This window comes from Chanodichthys erythropterus, chromosome 7 (genome assembly GCF_024489055.1).
Source record: "Chanodichthys erythropterus isolate Z2021 chromosome 7, ASM2448905v1, whole genome shotgun sequence".
Taxonomy (NCBI): Eukaryota; Metazoa; Chordata; class Actinopteri; order Cypriniformes; family Xenocyprididae; genus Chanodichthys; species Chanodichthys erythropterus.
In genome coordinates this window covers 43397318-43420244 of record NC_090227.1, presented here as the reverse complement: position 1 = coordinate 43420244, position 22927 = coordinate 43397318, and the positions used below count along the sequence as shown (strand labels likewise).

Below are 22927 nucleotides of genomic sequence, written 5' to 3'. Positions count from 1 at the left end.
ACTAAAATGTCAATCAGTCTAACAATCTTGTCAGAAATATTTACAACAAAATAATCTAATTATGCCATATTAAAGATTAATTTACATTTTTAAACTTTGCCACTATCCTAGTTTTTTCCCATTTGTCAGCAAGAATATTTTACTCATTTAAAATGCAATAGTATTCTACGGAAGAGGTTTAGGGCCAAGCAATAATAAAAAAATAAAACCATCTCGAGATTAAAGTTGTTAAATTTCGAGAAAAAAAGTCGAGTTAAAATGTTGAGAATAAAGTCATTCAATTATGAGAAAAAAGTCATTAAATTACGAGAACAAATTTGTTAAATTAGGAGAAAAATGTTAAATTTCGAGAAAAAAGTTGAGATAAAATGTTGAGAATAAAGTCATTAAATTATGAGAAAAAAGTTGTTATTATGAGAACAAATTCGTTAAATTATGAGAAAAAGTCGTTAAATTACGAGAACAAATTCGTTAAATTATGAGAAAAAAGTTGTTAAATTACGAGAACAAATTCGTTAAATTATGAGAAAAAAGTCGTTAAATTTCAAGAAAAAAATCGAGTTAAAATGTTGAGAATAAAGTCATTAAATTATAAGAAAAAAGTTGTTAAATTACAAGAAAAAATGTGTTAAATTATGAGAAAAATGTTGTTAAATTATGAGAAAAAAGTAGTTAAATTTCGAGAAAAAAATCTAATTAAAATGTTGAGAATAAAGTCATTAAATTATGAGAAAAAAGTTGTTAAATTCCGAGAAAAAAATTCGTTAAACTACGAGAAAAATGTTAAATTTTGAGAAAAAAAAATCAAGATAAAATGTTGAGAATAAAGTCATTAAATTACGAATTTGTTCTCATAATTTAATGACTTTATTCTCATAATTTAATGAGTTTATTCTCAACATTTTATTTTGAAGTTTTCGAGTTTTTTCTCGAAATTTAACAACTTTAATCTCGAGATGGTTTTATTTTTCTATTATTGCTTGGCCCTAATCCTCTTCCGTAGTATTCTCACTTATACACTTTTATATACTTTAATACGTACAGGTCAGAATAAGTAATTTTACATAAATATAAGTGTTACACTGAATGACAAAGGAACATTATTTCACCCACATTTTGGCTTTTTATTCTCCCAAAACATATTTGAAACCTTAAAAATAGATGCTTTACTTGCATTCAATATGCTTTTTATGTATATAAAATCACTTTTGTAAATTTCTACTGATGCGAACATCTAAACGTCTTTGACCCACATGCTATTTTTTAAAAATAAAAAAATAAAGATTTACGATGTAAATAACTGTGGAAACGTGTAATATGGCAGATTCTGTAGGCTCAGATAACAAAATATCACTCGTTTTTATGGTCAAACTCTGTCCAGACTTTAATCAGATGAGTGCGGTGTTCCTTCAGGTGAGCAGGTGTGTGTGTGTGTGTGTGTGTGAATCATTTTGAGCAGCTCTACCGTGGCAACCTCAGCACCCAGATGGAAAATAATCACCCTGCGACTGGCTTGTACAGTAAACCTCTAGATATCATTCCCACTCTGGGGGAGGGGCGTCGGATGAGCCAATTAGCATTCCTCACACCTTCTCCTGCAGTTTGGTTTATCCGAGGGGAACGTCACTGCTAGTGCTCTCTCTCTCGACCTACCCTCACCTCAACGCATTCGCCCGGCCTACACACACCAGCAGAAAATATCTGCCTGGATTGCTAAGAGGCACGCCTGGAGATCCGGATGAAGGTCATCTGGAGGACACCTGCTAAGAGGAAAGAGTTTAATGGTCAATCAGTGGATTTGATTTCCTGCTCACAATCCTCAGCCAACAACAAGACATCGATTTTTCAGCCAGGAAGAAACTGTGAAGAGAAGCTGAAGATATTAACATGAGGATCTACACTAAAGCATCCTATGAAGCTCGACAAGACCCGGACACTGTCCTCTGGACAAACTATACATTCTTATCCGCAACGTTTCAGCATGTATAGCCTGTTATATGCATGTGATGATGCCGTATCACATGTATATAATATGAAAACACCGACTCTCAGTAATGACAGAATATGAAGCATGTTTTACACTTAATCCCTGATCTTCAGTTAAACATGCACAAATGAATCAGACTTGGCTTTACGTTTGGGGATCTGAATATAATGTCATTACTGAATCACAGGCAAACAGTAAATGCAAAGAAGGCACAAGGGTCAGTTTCAAAACAGATCCAGATAAGATTATGATGGTTGCATCTTTCATTATTTTAGGTATTAAGATAAGGAATTGGCGTATAACTGAAATGACCGCTTCTCCTTGTGTCTTCTTCCTGATCCCATCCACCCTTTTCCCAAGGACAAAATACACAGATAAAACACGGCATGACTTCAAAGCGCCGTTAGGCTTTACGCTGTGCACAGGGCACAAGATGTCGGGCTTTGAAGTAAATAAAACAACCCACGCAATGCAAAAAAAAAAACAACAACTGGAAAACAAACAGACTAAATCATATCCATATGAAATAAAATAATGTTAGAGGACACCAGAAACAAGAAGCAACACAGGAAATACAGAAACAGCCAGGATGGACGGCATGAGGAGGAAGGAGTGAGGAGGAGGAGGAGGAGGAGAGGCAGACAGAGACCGAGGGATTTGTCTGGGTTTGTGGTCATCCACAACAAGAGGCTCAAGGGCATTAGGAGAAGAGAGGGACTGAGTGACTACTGAATTCAGTGGGAATCCTCAAAGTCTGCCTGAAGGAAAGGGTGACATTTGGACACACCAAGGTCAAACGGTCATAAAATACAAAAGGAATCAATGCAACACTGTCCCAATTGAAAACATAAGAACTGAACTCAAATCAACATAATATGGGGTTTTGTTCTATTTTTTAGTTTGTATTAGGGCTGGGCGGTATGACCACAATCACACTATTTCTGCTGCAAATTCACTCCAAATATGCTTTATGTATTACATAATCATGCGCTAATGTCTATTCTGGGATAATCCAGTGATTTAAATACTTTTTCAGATTAAAGGTGCTTCAAATCATTTGAATCTTTCCTCTTTTTATATGAACACAAACCGAAAGTTCAGATTACATTCATAACAAACACATACATCAATATCACGAAACAGAAACTGAGTGAATGAACAATGTTTGAAGTCATAAAATTGCTGAAATACATCTAGGTTGAGCAAAATTCAGAACTGATTCGCTTTCAGGTTGAAGAGTGTGAATTTGAACTGAACTGCTAAAGCATTGCAGAATTTGTCCGGAAGAAAATCTCTTACTTTTCTCCATTTGGAAATGTATTTTTAACTATAACTTATAAACCATTTAAGACTGTGAGCTACGAGATTGTTGATCGATAGTATTCGATTCCGTTGAAGCCATTAGTCGGCATTATTTAAGCTTAATCGTGTTTAACAGTGGAATTCCAGGTGAAAAACTACATTACCCATGATGCTTTACAGAACATTCCACCAATCAGAGTCAAAACAAGCAAACTGCTCGTTAAAGGATTAGTTCACTTTCAAATAAAATTTTCCTGATAATTTACTCACCCCTATGTCATCTAAGATGTTCATGTCTTTCTTCAGTCGAAAAGAAATTAAGGTTTTTGATGAAAACATTCCAGGATTTTTCTCCATATAGTGGACTTCACTGGAGCCCAAACAGTTGAAGGTCAAAATTACAGTTTCAGTGCAGCTTCAAAGGGCTTTAAACGATGCCAGATGATGAATAAGGGTCTTACTAGCGAAATGATCACTCATTTTCTAAAAAAATGTAAATGTGTATGCTTTATAAACACAAATGATCGCCTTGCACGTGCTTCCCCCAAAACTGCACTTTCGTATCCTTCAGAAAGCTTACGCTGTATGTCCTACGCCTTCCCTACATGCACCGCCGGATTTTTTGTACTTGTACACGCAGGTCACACATGCACATTTTATTTTTTTGCAGTGATTAGTTTATCCACAAAGTGGCAACCGTGCCCTGAGGGCGTCAATTCACAAGGTAGTCGAAGAAAAACTGCATAAACAGAACAGAACACATGCGAGCTACAGCGACAGTGAAGGCCTACATAGATGACATTGTGTGAAGAGGTTGATGAATACACTCATTTGTACAACTGTAGCATGAAAGAATACAAAGAGGTTTACAACTCATGGAGAGGGAGTGCTCAAAACTGCGCATGCGTCAACGCCTATGTATGTGTATGAGTCCGATGAAGTATACTTTGCAAGGCTGTGCGTTCGACTGTGCAAGTACGGTCGCGTACGCATTAAAAAACAATCCCAATGTGCATACTATCTACCCTATCCACCCTAAATAGTATTGAATATTACTAATGTGACATACTTTTTAGGATGGATAGTATGCACATTGAGACGCACTTTGGGCTTTAGCTCCGCCCACTCCTATGAAATACTATGAATGATGTAATTCAATCTCTCTGTTCTCAAAAAACTTAAATATTTGAATATATATATGCATTTTTTGCAATAAACTTAAAATATATTGTTTTAATATATAGAATCAACATTTGTAAATTAGTAGTTTTTTATTTCTTCATCGTTTTTAATTTGATTGTGCTGTTTGCAATGCTTCATGGGATTGTAGTTCTTTCCCTTGTACCTTTGTGTTAAAAAAAAAAAAAATTAAATACTGTTTTGCTTCAAATTAATGTTTGTAGTTTTGTGATTCACCTTGTTCATGGCTTATAACGCTTTAAATAAGACTTTTTAAAAACCCTTATGGGAAAAATTAATGGACAAATATGGTTCCGGAACCATCGCCGCTGAAAAAGTGGGCTTGCACTAATGCACTCTATAGACCTCTTTGGAGCAGACGTCACAATTATGTCACTTGCAGCTGCGCGCGCATAGTGGTTGCAGAAAAATAGCAGTAGCAATTGGAGGAAAATGTGCAAAATCCACAGAATAAGAGAAAAACGTTTTGTTGTGCCTCTGGATGTTGGAATCGGAATGCAAAAAAATATAGTCTTCATTTTTAAAGAAAACCATCGTTGAAAACGTCCTTTGAAGCTAAACGGAGACGTTTCACAGACTGGACTGATGACACCTGCAAGGATTAGTCTACTATTAAAGCAGGAATTTGATGTAAACAGTAAGTCTACATAATATTCACATATGCAGTTCAGAGGACATGCATACATAGCAGTTACAGCATGAAATAATATTTAAACCTATAACATTTCACATTGATAACTTAGTCTATAAAATTTTTATTTCACAATTCTGACTTTTTTTCTTGCATTCGCGTGTTTATGACTCCCAGTTCGGCCAATATAACTCACAATTGTGAGTTTATTTTACAATTCTGAAGGGAAAAAAGTCTGAATTGCGGGATAAATTGCAATTCAGAAAACGAGTATAACGAGTTACAGGATAACGAGCATATCTCACAATTCTGTTTTACTTTGTAAGAAATGTGAGATATAAACTCAGGTTTGCGAGAAATAAAAGTCAGAATTGTGAGATATAAACTCGAAATTAACTTTTTTTTATTCTTTTCTTTCGTGGCTTCCATAGACTGCTACTGCTCAACTGTCATTTTCTGCAACCAGGTAGGCTCCGCCCATAAAAAACGTCATCGCTGTTTGCAAACACCAAATTGGTCTATTGGAGTTCAAAGAAATGCAACCTGAGCAATGCATTCTGGGAAATGTAGTGTTCTTTCACCCTGTTCCATAAGGCCTCAAGACTTTTAAACTGTTTGTTAAACTTTCAATTTCTAATCCGAAATGCAATTCCACGTCCAGTTTGCAACCTCAATTCAAATTAAGGAATTGAATCCGGTCTTAAAAAGCATGGTGAATTCAGTTCTGAATGGTGCAAAACCTTGATATTAATGTTCATTTCTGATGGTGTCGACATGCAGAACAATGTGCCAAAACTAAATCACTCCCACTAAGAACTGTTAGCAGAGTTAAACAAACGTTGGATATTTCACAACAGGTATCCACCTTATTTTTAACGTAAGAGCCAGATTTGTAACTTGATACTACAAACTGGTATTTGGCAAACAGTTTGATCATTTGTTTTTTACCTATATAGGCTAATGAATCGAATTCTCGCACATTCACAAAAAAATATCTTACTTCCGTGTTGCAAAATAAGGTGGATATATAATCATGCCGCCCAGCCCGAGTCTAGTTGTGATGTTTCTGCACGAGGGACGTAGTGCGACACTACTGCGTGTTTCAGCATCTAGCTACTACAGTACATAGACCACTCACTCTGCAACACGGATATGGTGGCTTGCGTTCGGATCCAGGTGATGGCCGGGTTTTGCCGCAGGTCGTTGCGACGCGGGTCGTTGCTGGCCCGGCACTCGTAGATCCCGGCGTCCTCCAGCGTGAGGCGGGAGATGGCCAGCACGCTCACACCGTTGGCGCCGTAGGCCGTGTTGATGGACACCCGCCGCTTGCGGGCGCCGTCCCACAGCTGCTTGAAGGAGTCCGCCCTGTTAATGTCGGCATACCACCACTGGATCTCCGGCACGGGGTTACCGACCACGTCGCAGTACAGCTCAAAGGCGTCTCCAGTGAGCTTTATCTCTGACATTGGCGACTTCACAAACCCAGCTGGAGAGGAAGAGGGAGCCATGGAGGGGAAGTGTGAAGGAAAACAGGGAGAAGAAGAGGGATGTGCGAGAGAAAACCAAAGCGTCGGATCAGTTGGAAAACACAAAAGAAGAATGATCCAAATGCAAATCAAGAAGAAATAAGCATAAATCAGAAATGAGTGGAAAACAGTTGGAATATAGTAGAAGACAGAATAAAAGAGCAGGTTAATTGACCCTCGGACGCTCTTCATTTGACATTACATTATGATACGACCTCAAAAAGGCTCAAAAGAAGGGATAGTTCACCCGAAAATAAAAATTCACCTCACCCTCAAGCGCTAATATTTATACTTGGCACACAAAAACAGAAGCGTTAAAGAATAACAGCATTCAGCTTTAGAGTAAATGAAGGCAAAATGTTCATTTTTGAGTGAATTTTCCCTTTAAAACTCATTCTCAGTCATGTTTCCATGAAGGCTTCTTTACTATTTCTACACTATTTCTATACAAATGTGATTTCAGTTTCTCTACTTAAAAATGTCATGTTTAATTCAGTGTTTTACTCGCCGTAATTGTGAAGTAACACTTTAAAATAAGGTCCTGTTATATAATTGGAAACTGCCTTTTTTTCAGTGTCCAGGAATGTATGTCTTAAAGTGATGCTCTAACCATTTTACCAATATCTTAAACAGAAAGTCGAGAAGAGAAAAACATTTGCACACAAAGGCATATATAAGGTCTGTAAGGGCACCGCGTTATGCTTCACACTGGCAGGATAATTTACTGTCCTTCTTAAGATGCTTAAGGAAACGGAAGGTTTCTCTTCGGCACTTCTTCAATGCCATTTTTCACTGTCTCTTTGTTTGGTCGAAAATATTGCATGGATAACTAGTTATTTGGAGTAAATGCTTCTACTTTAAGATCATTTTTCATTTTTGAGTTTAATAATATCAGTTTATTGGTAGCATTTCTGTCTTTACCAATATGTTTTCCAGTAAAATCCTTAATTTAGCTTTTTCGGATATTACCTTTCATAATAAAGCTGTTTGTGAATGTAAAAGATCTGCAAAATTTTAAAGATCAAAGTGCGGCTAAACAAATAAAGTTATTGTTTTCTAGAAGAAAGAATCGATTTTGAACTGCTGAAACGAGTCGTTAGTAATTACAGTCTCGGTTACAAACCTACGTTACAATGTAACAAATTTGCATAAGACCAGCCTATGATCTTCATTGGCTGCCGGCAAACAGCGTCTACATTGCCCCGCCCTCAGTTGCATCTGAGACTGGAAGAGTTTGGTGGAATTGACAAGGAAAACCGACACCATTGTTCGTATCACTGTGTATCAAGTGAAAGAGCTGAAAATCAGATATGCTAATGATTGTTTAGTTTCTGACACGCACTGTAAGCGGACAACCAATCACAACACACTAGGCCATCTGACCAATCAGAGCAGAGCAGCTCTCAGAAAGGTGGGGTTTAGAGAGACTGAATCTTTGAACAAACCGTTTTCAGACTCTTTGATAAATAAGGTGATTCTACAATGGATATTTTGAGAAAATTAAAGTGTTTTTGACCTTGGATGTAATTGAATCTATTGTAGGAGACGCCAAAACAAAATTAGGAGCCTTTAAAATAGCATAATAGGGGCAAAAACACATTGAATTAATATTTTAAGCTCATTTTTCATTTACAAGTTGCCAATTTAAATTTTATCCTGAAAAAAGACCACAATTTTTGACTTTACCAAAATATTTTCCAGTAAAAAAAACCCTAACAAGAATTTACTTAAGAAGCAACATTGCGTGAAATAATTGTTTGCTTTCTTGTTTTTAGAGAACATATCTTTTGAATTTAATTTGAATTTGACTATATGTACATTTTTCTAACCTCATTACATAAACATTAAAACAAGAAAGCATTTGGTCAAGGAGGAAGGAAAAATAAACTGAATTTGAGATAAATTCTCTAAAAGCAAGTCTTGTTATTCTACACATTTTTCATTTATGAGTTTTGCTTATTGAAATTTTATCCTGAAAAAATAAATCTATGCATCTCCACAAAAAAACAAAAAAAAAAAAACAATGTATTTTCCAGTAAAAAACCCTTAAAAACAAGAATTTACTTAAGAATCAACAAATAATTGTGTGAAATAATTGCTTACTTTCTTGCTCTTAGAGAATATATCTTTTGAATTGAATTTGAATTTGACAATTGCATAAACGTTAAAACAAGAAGTGAGGAAGGAAAAATAAACCGAATTCAGGAAATATTCCCTGAAAGCAAGTCTCATTATTGTACAATTTTTGCTTCTCTAATAAATGAATCTTGATTTAAGGATGTATAGATTTCTTTACTAGAAAAGTAGTGAGCCTCTGGGCGCTTAAGAAAAGGTATTTTGCGAAGCTCCAGATGGCAATAACACCAGCATCTCTATTTATCCTGGGAAACAGTGAGATGCGAAGAGATGATGCCCTTCGAGATGAAGTTATTATCGTAACGGATTACCGAGCCTGTAAATGAAATGATTCATGAAGGTTTGCCAGAGTTTACAGCATTACAGCTCACAGTAAGAGAGTCTGAGCTGACGGAAAGGTGAATTTCACGGGCGCAGAGAAAAGAAATACGCCTGCATCGCACATCAGATCTACTCACGACTCGATTACGCTCGACCCCTGATGGTTTTACATCTTCCCTGTTTATCGTATCAGATTGTCACATGTATCCGTGAGATGTCAGAGCTGACTAATGCACAGGTGGCGTGAGCTGCAAACATGTAACCTTAGTCACACACAGTCTGGAGGAGATTCGGCTTCCTCTCAGCTGAATCTGAAAACTAATCACACAAAATATCATGGTAACATGGGAGGCTGCTTATCACAGTTGTGTGGGAAAATGATTTTCGTCTTGGCTTTCCAATACACGTTCAGTATAAACATTCAAGATACATTTACTTGAGCATAAGAAAATGTATTCAAATTAAGCGACTTTATGCTTAAAACAAGAACAAACATTTGCCAATGGGGTCAGAAAAACAAGACTTGTTTTCCCTTTGAATTAAGTTTATTTTTATGACCCATTTGGCAGATAATTTTACTAGTAAACTTATTTGTAGAAGTCAAACACAGTTGTTCTAGTAGATCTCACTAGGGTCTTTTTCTCAGGAGAAACGTCTGAGAAGCAGCAGTGTTTCCGTCTAGGAGAATCAACTCATTTGTGATCGTTCTTTCCTCTGGGCACGAATATGAAATATCACATTGGCATGATAACGGTGCTCATGGTTTCTAAACTGCAGTTCGGTTTAACCTTGGTGTTGATGAATGCGCCGTGACGCTGGGCTAGGCTCGACTCCAAGAACCAGCGACTGCTGAAGATGAGACTCAATCATCCCAGAGCGCCGCGAGCGCACGATGGGTCTCATTTACAGACGCGCCGCAGATCTACAGGACAGCGCTGGAACTCAGCAACCAAAACATCAATAAAACATGTCAAAATGTGTTCGGGCTGGGCGATTTATCTAATATCCATGATATAACATAATCTACACCACCATTTGTAATTTTTTCCTCAAAGAAAATGACTTAGTCATCAGAAGTGACAGTAAAGACATTTATAATGTTACAAAAGATTCTATTTCAAATAAATGCTGTTCTTTTCATCAAAAAACAATCCTGAAAAACTAAATGCATCCCGGTTTCCAAAAAAATATTAAGTTTTCAACACTGATAATGATCAGAAATGTTTCTTGAGCAGCAAATCATCATATTAGAATGATTTCTGAAGGATCATGTGACACTGAAGACTGGAGTAATGATGCTGAAAATTCAGCTTTGATCACAGAAATAAATTATATTTTACTATATATTCACATAGAAAACAGCAGTTTTAAATTATAATAATATTTTATAATTTTTACTGTATTTTTAATAAAATAAATTCAGCTTTGGTCACATAAATAAATTATATTTTACTATATATTCACATAGAAAACAGCTGATTTAAATTATAATAATATTTTATAATTTTTACTGTATTTTTAATAAAATAAATTCAGCTTTGGTCACATAAATAAATTATATTTTACTATATATTCACATAGAAAACAGTGGTTTTAAATTATATTAATATTTTATAATTTTTACTGTATTTTTAATCAAATAAATTCAGCTTTGGTCACATAAATAAATTATATTTTACTATATATTCACATAGAAAACAGCTGTTTTAAATTATATTAATATTTTAAAATTTTTACTGTATTTTTAATCAAATAAATTCAGCTTTGGTCACATAAATAAATTATATTTTACTATATATTCACATAGAAAACAGCTGATTTAAATTATAATAATATTTTATAATTTTTACTGTATTTTTAATCAAATAAATTCAGCTTTGATCACAGTTATAAATTATATTTTACTATATATTCACATAGAAAACAGCAGTTTTAAATTGTAATAATATTTCACTATTTTTACCGTATTTTTGATCAAATAAATGTAGCCTTGGTGAGCAGATTTCGTTTAATTTAAAAAATCTTACTGACCCCACATTTTTGAACAGTAAAGAAAATTAAGCAACAGAGTGGAAAACTAAACTTTAACTTGATTAACATTATAAACCGTTAACTTTAATGTTTAAAAAATATATAAATACCCATATACATATTATAAAATAGCTTCATCACACAGCCCTATTATCAATCTCTATCTCTATCTAAAAGGATATTTGGAAAGTAATTTCACATTTTACAATCAAAAAACTGACAAAGGAAATATTTTGGCAGGTCATTCAAGAAGACTGAGGTGATTTTGTCATATAATCTCAGTCTGACAAATGAACTGGTGCTCAAAGGACGCCTAAGCTGTCTTTTAATCATCATTCTTACACAAATAAAAGATGGATCAAGCTCAGTGTGTTCATCTGTCTCTGTTCAGGAAAATGACACTACTAAAAGACAGAAAATGTGCAGACATAATTGAGCTTCTTTTCAGCCCTAAACATTCATGGACCTAGAAATGTAAGGTCAACATGAAATCAAACTGGACTCTTAAAGAGGCCCAAAGTCTTGATGTTGTTTTTGTGCTCTACTAGAGCAGGTTTTCATGCTTGAATGTTGATTATTTATTCTGCATTGTTGCAGCTCCTCTCTTCCCAGTCTGTCAGTAACGCTCTGTTTAGTTCCTGTCTCTATGAAGCCCCTCCTTCTGAAAAGCACAATGCGCTCTGATTGGTCGGCTGGAGCAGTGTGTTGTGATTGGTGTTTGGGAAATGTGTTTGAGTCGCAGCACAGATCAGCAGCAGGAGTGAGGAGCTGACCGACGAGACGATGGCAGAAGATTCGCTTTCAAAGATAAAAGTAAATTAAAAATATGTCCCGTCCCTTACCATACCCGCCAGTTTCAACTCAAGCAGGCCCCACCCCTTTATTCTGCGCATCAAATATTTAAATGAGGAATATTGTGAAGAAAACTCAATGGAGGCGTTTCAGAAACACTGACACTGATATAGAGAAGAACTGGAACTTCCAAAGATTTTTCATGATCAAAAAGCAACATTACACACTAAAGAAAGATGAAGATGTCAAAAAGCATACCAGGTCCTCTTCAATGCACGTTATTCTAAAGATCAATATTACCTTGATTTCAATGAGCGCTCAGCTGAGCACCTGCTCAGAAACAGCAGAGAGACTCTGAAGGAAGCCGTATGTGTGGAGCGAGCTATGAAAAGACACAATTTTCACTTAGTTGAATTCCCTGCCTGAGGCACGATCACGTGAACCATAATTATATTCTCTCAGAATAAAGACATCCGTGTCTGGAGTTTTCAGCCACCCTAACGAACAGATTGGGCTTTCACACCTCCTCTACTGGAGCGCAATTCTCCGCAAGCCTCCGCGGGAACAGAAACATCTGGATGGTGCGTACAGCGGTGCATAATAACATGCATTCACTGAGGCTTTCAGTCAGCACCTATCAGGGAAATTAGCTTATGCTCCTGATGCATGTTCATACGTCTCGGGATAAACTCAAAAACATCATGCAATCATGATTCAATTTCATCACACTCTCAGAGGTCAAAGAGACGTTCGGTACTGCAATGCCTCTAACATGCATTTCACACGGAAGTCATTGCATATTGATAATCGCTCACTGCAATAGATGCTTTTATCAACGGCATCTCGCGCCAACTTAAAAAGGCGTTTAACGGTGGGATTTGGCAGCTTTAGTGTGTTAACAGGATCACTTGAGTATTTCACCTCTCCGGTGGGAAATACGGCTCCCTGGAGGCCAATAAAACACCATGTGGACCTAAAAACACAAGGCCACATTTCCACACACACACACACACAAGTGTTGAGTAGGTGGAACGGGTCACAAGTGTCTGCCTACCATATTAAACAATCATCAGTGATGTTTATATCATGATTTTAGAGTCACGATGCAGTGCATATCGCATCTATTTCTGATATCTTCATCTTTTTTCGTCACCTGTAAATTGCACATGGACTACTGAACACAGGTGGTGAGAATGAGTCATTTTTTCAGAAACTCTTAACGGCTCTCGCAGGTGTTGCATGAATTCTTGGTAAATCTCAACCAGCGTTCAGTTAATGCTCTGCCATCACAAAGAACAACATATGCCCGTTTTTTATACATGGCCCAACATGTCATCTGATTTCAAAAGATTAGGGATGCACTATTTTATCGGCCACCATATCGGTATCGGCCGATATATGTTCATTTTTTATCTTATCATTGTTTGCCAGATAAGAAATTTTGGTCAATATATTAAAGCTGATAAATAATGGATTATTTTTGGTTATTTGCTTTCAATTATAAAGAATTATCAGTATCGGACAATATATGTTAATATTTAATGTTATTGTTATCGGCCTGATAAGAACATTTGGTCGATATATTAAATCCGGTAAATAATGGATTATTTTGGTTATCAGCTTTCAAATATAAAGAATTATTGGTATCGGCCGATATGTAGTCATCTTTAATATTACCATTATCGGCCCAATAAGAACATTTGGCCAATATATTAAAGCTAATAAATAATGGATTATTTCAGTTATCGGCTTTCAAATATAAAGAATTATCGGTTATCATATCGACCGATATATGTTAATATTTAATGTTATCATTATCAGCCCGATAAGAACATTTGTCCGATATATTAAAGCTAATAAATAATGGATTATTTCGGTTATCGGCTTTCAAATATAAAGAATTACTGATTATCGGCCGATAATATTTAATGTTATCGTTATCGGCTCAATAAGAAAATTTGGCTGATATATTAAAGCTGATAAAAAATTGATTATTTCAGGCTTTCAAATTTAAAGAATTATCTGTTATCGGTATCGGCCGATATATGTTCATTTTTAATGTTATCGTTATCGGCCCGATATATTATCGTTATTTGGCCGATGTATTAAAGCCGATAAATAATGGATTATTTCCTTCAGCTGAGACACTTCAGATGTGCACTGTTCGATTGATTGAAATCACTTCAAAAAGGAAAATACAGTTAAGTACAACATGTGCAGCACATTTTACAGGCTACATGAAATTATAATGATATAATATAACATTTTTATAATTGTGTGTTTGGGACATGGCTTTGTTTTTGTAATCAGGCTCTCAAAAATTATATAAAAATGTGGATTTAGATTTATCTGCCAATATATCGGTTATCGGCTTTAGAATTATTATTAGATAATAATTATTAGAATTAGAATTATCGGTTATCGTATCGGCCAAATTTTTCATATTGGCGCATCCCTACAAAAGATGACCGTATATATGACAAAAACGCACGTGAGCTTTAATCAGCATAATATTTATAACGCAAGGTGGAACAAACCATTTCTGTGACACTAGCGTCACATAACATTATTGCAAAAATAATGCAAAAATCAATACAGGTACAGTAATTCCCGATATGGAGACAGTAATTATATCTTATCTTAATTATAAGTAGCATTAAATACATAGATATAGTAATTATATCTATATGTTATTTTATTCATTTTTAGCACCTTATTTGTTTTTCATTTGTTATTGTAATATTGTATATTTCTTTTTATTTCTTTTTCTTTTTATTTCTTTGTATATATCTTTTAATTATTTATTACTTTCTTGTAATATTATATGGAAAAAGACAATTATGCCATGAAAGTACTTTAAATTTAATTTAACCATAAAAATTGTCTATATTTTTGAATTTTTGTCTTGTTTTTCAGTACAAATATGTAAACGTTCCTAAATCAAGATACATTTACCGGAAATGCAAAATGTCATAAGAAACAAATACCTGTCAATGTTTTCCACTTGTTTCCCCTTTGAATTGAGTTTATTTATTGGAAGCTTTTTGTCTCGTTTTAAGAATAAACTCGCTTCATTTTGATGTATTTAATCAGAAAACAAATTTCGTATCTTGTGTCATTTTGCATTAATCAACAATATTATTATGAATAATATACATGTACAACTTCTTTGAAGTTTCCTCCATTTTTAACAGTCTTCACTAGCTCATTTCAATTGGATCTGCAGTGTGACAAATGAATTAAAAGTACAAATATTTCAATTAATATGAGGTCAGAAATGCTGCATGTGTAGTAATTACAAGAAGAATCATCAAAATGCAGTTAAAACGGTTTTAGATAAAGTCACACCACATCAGCTAGCCATAAGCCAAAGATATGAGCATATCTGCCTTAAATTGGATTAATGCTGTAATTAACACTCACAACTTAAAGTTCAGCCAAAAAATTAGTATTCAGTCATCGTTTACTCGCCCTCATAAAAATGAGACGTTTGGCAGAATGTTCATACTACTCATACTTCATACTTACTTCATTCATACTTGTACCAAAAATCACAATCATTGCAATCAAAAGAAGTCCTAAACCTCCTATATGTCATGAGGGTGAGAAAACAATGGCAAAATCTTCACTATCCCTTTAAAAACACACACACCTTCAATAACACGGCTGTCGGCCACGGATGTCACAGTAACTCGTGCGCTATTTATACTCAGAAGAGTGCCTTTATACTGTGAATTGTTCATGAGGCCAGATTAGACATGGTTCATAGACATATTCACGGCACAAGGAATACTCCCTTTCCATCGGAGCGAGATTATAGTCTGTAATAAAGCATAAAAACCACACAACACTGACCCAAAGACCAACACAAACCTCCCTATAAAGCCAGTCCATTAAGAGTTACTGGATTCCCGTCCTCACAAAATATCTACAAAGCCAGTTCTGCGCTCCTCGTGTCTGTTCTAATAATAGACGCATGCAGCAGAATGAAGCAAAGCCATTTACAGTCCTGCAGATATCTGTTGCTGCGCAGTCAGTAATGGCTCCGGGCTCTATATACACACACACTACACACTGTTTACATCTTCATTCTTGCAATCAGATTAATTCATTAATAGAAGAACGAGCAGCAGGTAATGTGAAGCGAAGGCGGCAGCTGCTGTGTGCAGATGTGAGGAGCAAACGGCAATGTAATGCAATTTTAAGAACAGATACAGCGATTCTCGCCTCAACTCACACCATTGGTTGAGCCGGTCTCAGACTGATCTTGATGCTTAAACAAACAGATCAATAGAGACATTTGAAAGTGACTTTCATTGCATTAAAGGTATATATTTTTATCAGTTCATGCATTCCCTGGGAAATGAACCCATGACCTTGACGATACTACCATCATACTGCTCTACTGTTTGACATGTACTTGGTAAGAATATTTAGATATCTGTACTGGAAAACCAGATGAAATTGAAAAAGAACATCACTTTTTTTATTACATCAATTATTTATTACACTGTCAATAAATTAAAAAAAACGAATGAATCGGGGAAAAAATTCTGTATTTTGATTAATCGCACCTAACATTAGAGTTTTTAATATATTTTTATATTGTAATAATTGCACATTTAATCTCAAAATTATTGTATAGAAACAATATAACGGGCGCTATTTTAACGATCTAAGTGCATGGTCTAAAGTAAAGATCCGCGGGACCCAACGTAACGTGGCAAAATCAAAATATCTAAACATAAAATATCTAAAAACTAATAAATTGTTATCCATATATTGCACAAAAGCAACAAATAATATAAAATAAAAACGATTTAAAGTCGAAAGCATATGCGAGATTCTATTTATAACACGTGTTTGCTCTGAAATCGAGGTGTGTTCAGGTGCATTGTTGGCGTGTTGCTATTTTGAGACAGTATTTGTTTTGTCATTTAAAGAGAGCGTCAGTAATATGTGCCTACTTCTTACCAGTGGTGTATAAAGTACTCGAAAACCATACTTGAGTAAAAGTATAGATATCTTGCCAGAAAATGACTTTGGTAGAAGTTAAAGTTGCTGTTTAGAATGTTACTTGAGTAAAAGTTTTAAAGTATGTGATATTTTTTGTACTTAAGTATGAAAAGTATTTTTTTGATATTAAATGTACTTACGTATTGAAAGTAAAAGTACAAGTAAATGTAAAATACAAAAGGAGCAAAAAAAATATTAAAAATTGTTCTATACACAGTTTGAGCAGCAAGATTGTGTTCAGTTTTAAACTCTCTTACATTTTGTTTCTTTAAATTGGCTAAAGGTTTATTGTAATTTTTATACATAAAAAATACTAATATATTAATTATACATTGATGATTCGTTCATGTTAATTTATAGTGCATTATAACTAATGCAAGAGACAACTTTAAAATGTTAAAATGTAAATGATGAAATTAAAAATGAACAATACTTTTATTAACCTTATTTAATGTTACAAATGTACTCTTATTGTAAAATGTTACTATTTCATATGCTTGCATGCTTGCTTGTATCGGAGTAAAAGTATATAATTTATTTAGGAAATGTAGTGGAGTAAAAGTAAAAGTTGACAGAAATATAAAAACTCACGTAAAGTACAGATTCTCTTAAAAAATACTTAAGTACTGTAACGAAGTATTATTACTTCGTTACATTACACCACACACGGGTGTGCAGCAGCACACAAACATGCCAAATATTAAAAATTACATTACAATGTAAAAGATTATTGTGTGCATGAAGATAAAAATGCTTTGGTGGAATCCGGCTTTTCCTGTAGATGGTCTGCTCACGCTTTAACCTCGTGCACGAGCAGATCCGTTTCCTCGTCACCAAACCATGCACACAGCAGCTTGTTTTTCCTGTTAACATTAACTGTGGTTTGTGTTTTAATAAAAAATGTTTTATGGGGAGTGATTATGCTGGGATGTTATATGTGATTTATATAGGCTACTTTTATGCGGGCAGGAGCAAGATAAAAAAAAAAATTGCGAGAGCGGGACTGAAAAATCCGCCCTGCACCGGTCTCTCGTCTGAAGCACATGGCGCATGTGTACTTAGGGCATGTCTGAATCCGCTTTTGCTAGTTTAACGATGGGAAAAATTGGTCGGCGTGCCAGGATCATGGTCTAAAAGTGTTGTCCCTATTCTATTAATGAGTCATGGGTGTGTTTTGGGTGTAACGTGCACTAAACCAATCAGAGTCTCGTCTCCCATTACCTTTGAAAGCCAGTTGTGGCGGATTCGCTATTTACATGATGGAATCTGCAAGGAAAAACTGAACGCTTCTCTAACGAGGAAACGGATCTGCTCGTGCACGAGGTTAAAGCGTGAGCAGACCATCTACGGGAAAAGCCGGATTCCACCAAAGCATTTTTATCTTCATGCACACAATAATCTTTTACATTGTAATGTAATTTTTAATATTTGGCATGTTTGTGTGCTGCTGTCCTTAAATTAGTAAATGCATTTGCGCCAGTTAGTGCGCCCATGGGCGTGCTGGTCTAAAAAAGAGGTGTGTTCAGGCACATTGCTATTTTAAGGAGCTGAAAATAGACTGCGCCATAGACCAACTCAAACCTGGTCTAAAGTCAATGGCGCAATATTTTTTTGTTAGAGCGCGTTGGTAGAAACTGCGCCTCTGGGCGCGTCGACTTTGCTTATTACACACAGGGATGTGCATCACACAAACATGCCAAATATTAAAAACAAAAGGATTACAGTGTAAAAGAATATTATTGTGTAGGCTACATAAATATAAAAATGTAATGATGAATAGTTAGGCTACCTATTTTCAATTCAGCCTATTACTACTTGATGAACGAAATTGGCTTATTAATTGAACAATCGTGCCAATACACACACATATATATTAACTGACTCATCGCGCGGAGCTATTTGCAAGCCCGCTTTAACTTCGGGCACGAGCAGATCGGTTTCTTCGCTTGAAAAGCTTTTCCGCCAACAAATTCCGCCATGTAAATAGCAATCCGCCATGGTGCGAGCGCATTAAAGGGAATGGGAGATGACACTCTGATTGGTTTGTTGAACGCTACGCCCATTACTCATTAAGAGAACAGGGACAACCCATTTCAAAAAGACAGTTTTTCCGTCGTTAAAATAGCAAAAGTGGATTTGGACACGCCCTGAGTGCACCTGCGCTGTGCGCTTTACACTTTGCGTTTAGATCGTTAAAATAAAATAGGGCCCTAAGTGTACGTGTGTTGTGCAGCCGCATGTAGGTGTATATTACTAACACTCTGTTTAAATAACAAAACAAATACTGTCGTTTTCAGCTGCCTCAAAATAGCAACACGCCAACAATGCACCTGAACACACCTCGATTTCAGACCTGCACACCCATGGGCGAACAGATTCTTCACTGCAGAAATGATAAATTAAATATAGATTAATCCTTATTAAAGCTACAAAAGTTATTCATTCAAGAGCAGTAAGTGATTTCTCTTTTTCTTGTTCTTTGATTAACATTAATGACAGACTTTAGCAGCAGGTTTATTAGGCTGCTGTTCCTTTAAGATCTGACTCTCTAAAGCCTGGAACACACCAGTTTTTGTTTCACTTTCCCTCTTTGAGTGACGAATATAGACAAAAATATCTGCTTCAACAGACAGTTATCTCCTTTATACGCTTATGCACGTGCTAGTTGAAGTTTATTTACATATTTTTTCCACGACGCAGCTGATGTTGGTGTATCCCGGCCTTAAGGTCATTTAAGACTGTGTGTACGAGGATACTCGGCCATTTTAGCATTATTTTGTGTGTTTTTGTCTGTTCAAGTGTGTCACACAGATTCAGACAGCGCTCCAGTACAGATTTAAGTTCTTTTTTTGCACTTGAATGGTTTAATAGCTCTTGAATGAATGATAGCGTGATCATATAACATAACGGGCAAAACCGGATGCTGTGTTAATTGCGTTAAATGTTTTTAATGCGTTAAACTGGAAAATTGAATCGCATGCATTAATGCATTAATTTTGACAGCATTTGAAACAATACCAATGTTCACCTCACAAACCAGGTGACCCCATTTGATTCTTAACACAAAGAGCTCGGTTTACAGTACAGCACTCCTCAAACCCTACAGTCAGGTCAAACATCACTGCGAAAATGACAAACACTGGCTGACAATGCCACTTCCAATCTGACTGATTGTCTTTGAAAACAGAAACTTTGGTCTCTTCCTTGTAAGCTTGCAGTTCTTGGTTAGAATAAGCTGCAAAGACGAGATGACAGTAGTTAAATGCCTGGAAACGAACTACCAAACATGCCCACTAAACACATCTGCGTCAGATAAGATGCTTGTTCCTCTGGGATTCTGAATAATTGCTTTCAGCTTGTCTCAGGAAACAATGTTTTAATTCTGGCCATAATTTAATATTAAGTCTTGAGTGGGTCGCAGAAGAGCTCGAGTCCCAGAGTTCAGCCTGAGAAAGCAGACAGTCGTGCTCCATGGAGCCTAGAGAGGGGCTGGAATCTGTGCGGTTAGGCTTTACCAAACAATAGCTGGATTATCCAGGAGAGCCACTGACCTTATGTCTGGACAATCAAAGCAGACCTTCACACACACACACACACACACACACACACACGTACACACATACACACACTCAAGCACATGCACACATGCAGATACACAAATACTCACACACTCACGCACACACTCAGTCATACACAATCAAGCACACACACATACATGCACACAGTCTCACTCACATACACACTCAAGCACTCTAACACACACTTGCACACATACACACAAGCACACAGACACATACACACACACACAGACACATACACATGCACACACACAGATACACATGCACACACACACACATACACACAAGCACACACACACATACACACAAGCACACACACTCATACACATGCACACACACACATACACACAAGCACACACACACTCATACACATGCACACACACACATACACACAAGCACACACACACTCATACACACTCATACACATGCACACACACAGATACACACAGACACATACACACACACACAGACACATACACATGCACACACACAGATACACATGCACACACACACACACATACACACAAGCACACACACACATGCACACACACACATACACATGCACACACACTCATACACATGCGCACACACACACATATGCACACACACACACACATGCACACACACACACACACACAAGCACACACACACATACACATGCACACACACACATACACACAAGCACACACACACATACACACAAGCACACACACACATACACACATGCACACACACACATACACACAAGCACACACACACATACACACAAGCACACACACACTCATACACATGCACATACACACAAGCACACACACACATGCACACACACACACAAGCACACACACTCATACACATGCACACACACACACACACATACACACGAGCACACACACACTCATACACATGCACACACACACACACACACACACACACATACACACAAGCACACACACTCATACACATGCACACACACATATACTCACACACACACACTCACACACACACGCAGTCATACAATCAAGCACACACACATACACACACACACACACAGTCTCACTCACATACACACTCAAGCACTCTAACACACACTTGCACACATACACACATGCACACACACATACTCACACACACACACTCACATACACACATAGTCATACACAATCAAGCACACACATGCACACACACACACAGTCATACACTCTCACACACATACACATAAGCTCACACTCATACACTCACATACACACTCAAGCACTCTCACACACACACACATACACACGCACACACTCATACAATCAAGTACACACAGTCATACACAATCAAGCACACACATGCACACACACACACTCATACACTCACATACACACATTCAAGCACACACACACACACTCTCAAACATGCACACACATGGACACACACTCTCAAGCACACACACAATTCTTCTATACAATACCCTGAAAAATAGATATTCAGTAGCATTTTCCATTCCACATGTAAAACTGCCAGATATTTTTAACATCATCTCATAATTTTTTGTCCATCCATTGAAACTCTAAACAATCAATATTCTCAAGCTTCAAAACGTATGTGACACATCATAACTGTAATCCAAACACAATCACACACACACTTTACTATATATATTTACTTTTTAATGTGCTATATAACACATACACACAATACAAAAGTCACGACTAGATAATATAATAGTGAATTTCTCAATGATAAACACGTTCTCATATACAGTCGCGATAAAGAACCAACATTAATCTGTTAGTTTAAGTGGACCGACATGCAACACTTTTGGGAAACCTGTTAGATAATCATTATATTCATGTGACAGCTCTTTCCTCCTGATCACTTTCATTCAGATCATCTCAGGACTGAATAATGATCTAAACAAGTTACAGCCAGACATCATCAGAGCCAACATCACGTTTGAAGCTGATTTTTTTTGGTGATGCATTGCACAAAAACAGCCTTTTGGACATAAAACTGACTTCAGTGTTGTTTTCTTTCCCCTTCCCTTCCCTTCCCTTTTTTTTTTTTTTTGCTGGCTGAGGAGGGAATACCCTGGCCTTGTTTGTCTGCAGGTGATGAATCTGCCCTCTCCTGGTCACAGCTGTGACTCTCCAGAATGTAAAGTCAGACACATGCCTTCAGGGACACGCACTCGTTATTTACTGCTCTCAAAGCCACTGCTTTCCATTTCACACGCAGAACTGCATAGAAAGCAGCTTCTGTATTAATGACCAGCTTACACAATGTTTAGGGTTTCTCCTCAAACACTCACAGGAGTCATGAGATGTGTGAGGATGTGAATGTCAGAAGGGCGAGTGTAAACAACACGGATTACTCTGGAGAATATGAGGAGCACTCCTTATAAACACGAGCGCCTAAAATTAAA

The 22927-nt window shown here is 36.4% G+C and overlaps 1 protein-coding gene across 3 annotated transcripts in view; it reads right to left on the bottom strand.

Annotated features, from left to right (window-relative positions):
- The window catches only part of nptnb (neuroplastin b), a 48899-nt gene that overhangs the window by 25199 nt on the left and 773 nt on the right, over window positions 1–22927 (bottom strand). For 2 of the 3 annotated variants that reach the window (XM_067389470.1, XM_067389471.1), the window contains exon 2: window positions 6259–6606. The exons of the other annotated variant lie outside the window; for it this stretch is intronic. In XM_067389470.1, coding sequence (XP_067245571.1) covers window positions 6259–6606 — 348 coding nt within the window. The remainder of the gene's footprint in view (window positions 1–6258; window positions 6607–22927) is intronic. 3 annotated transcript variants of the gene reach the window in all.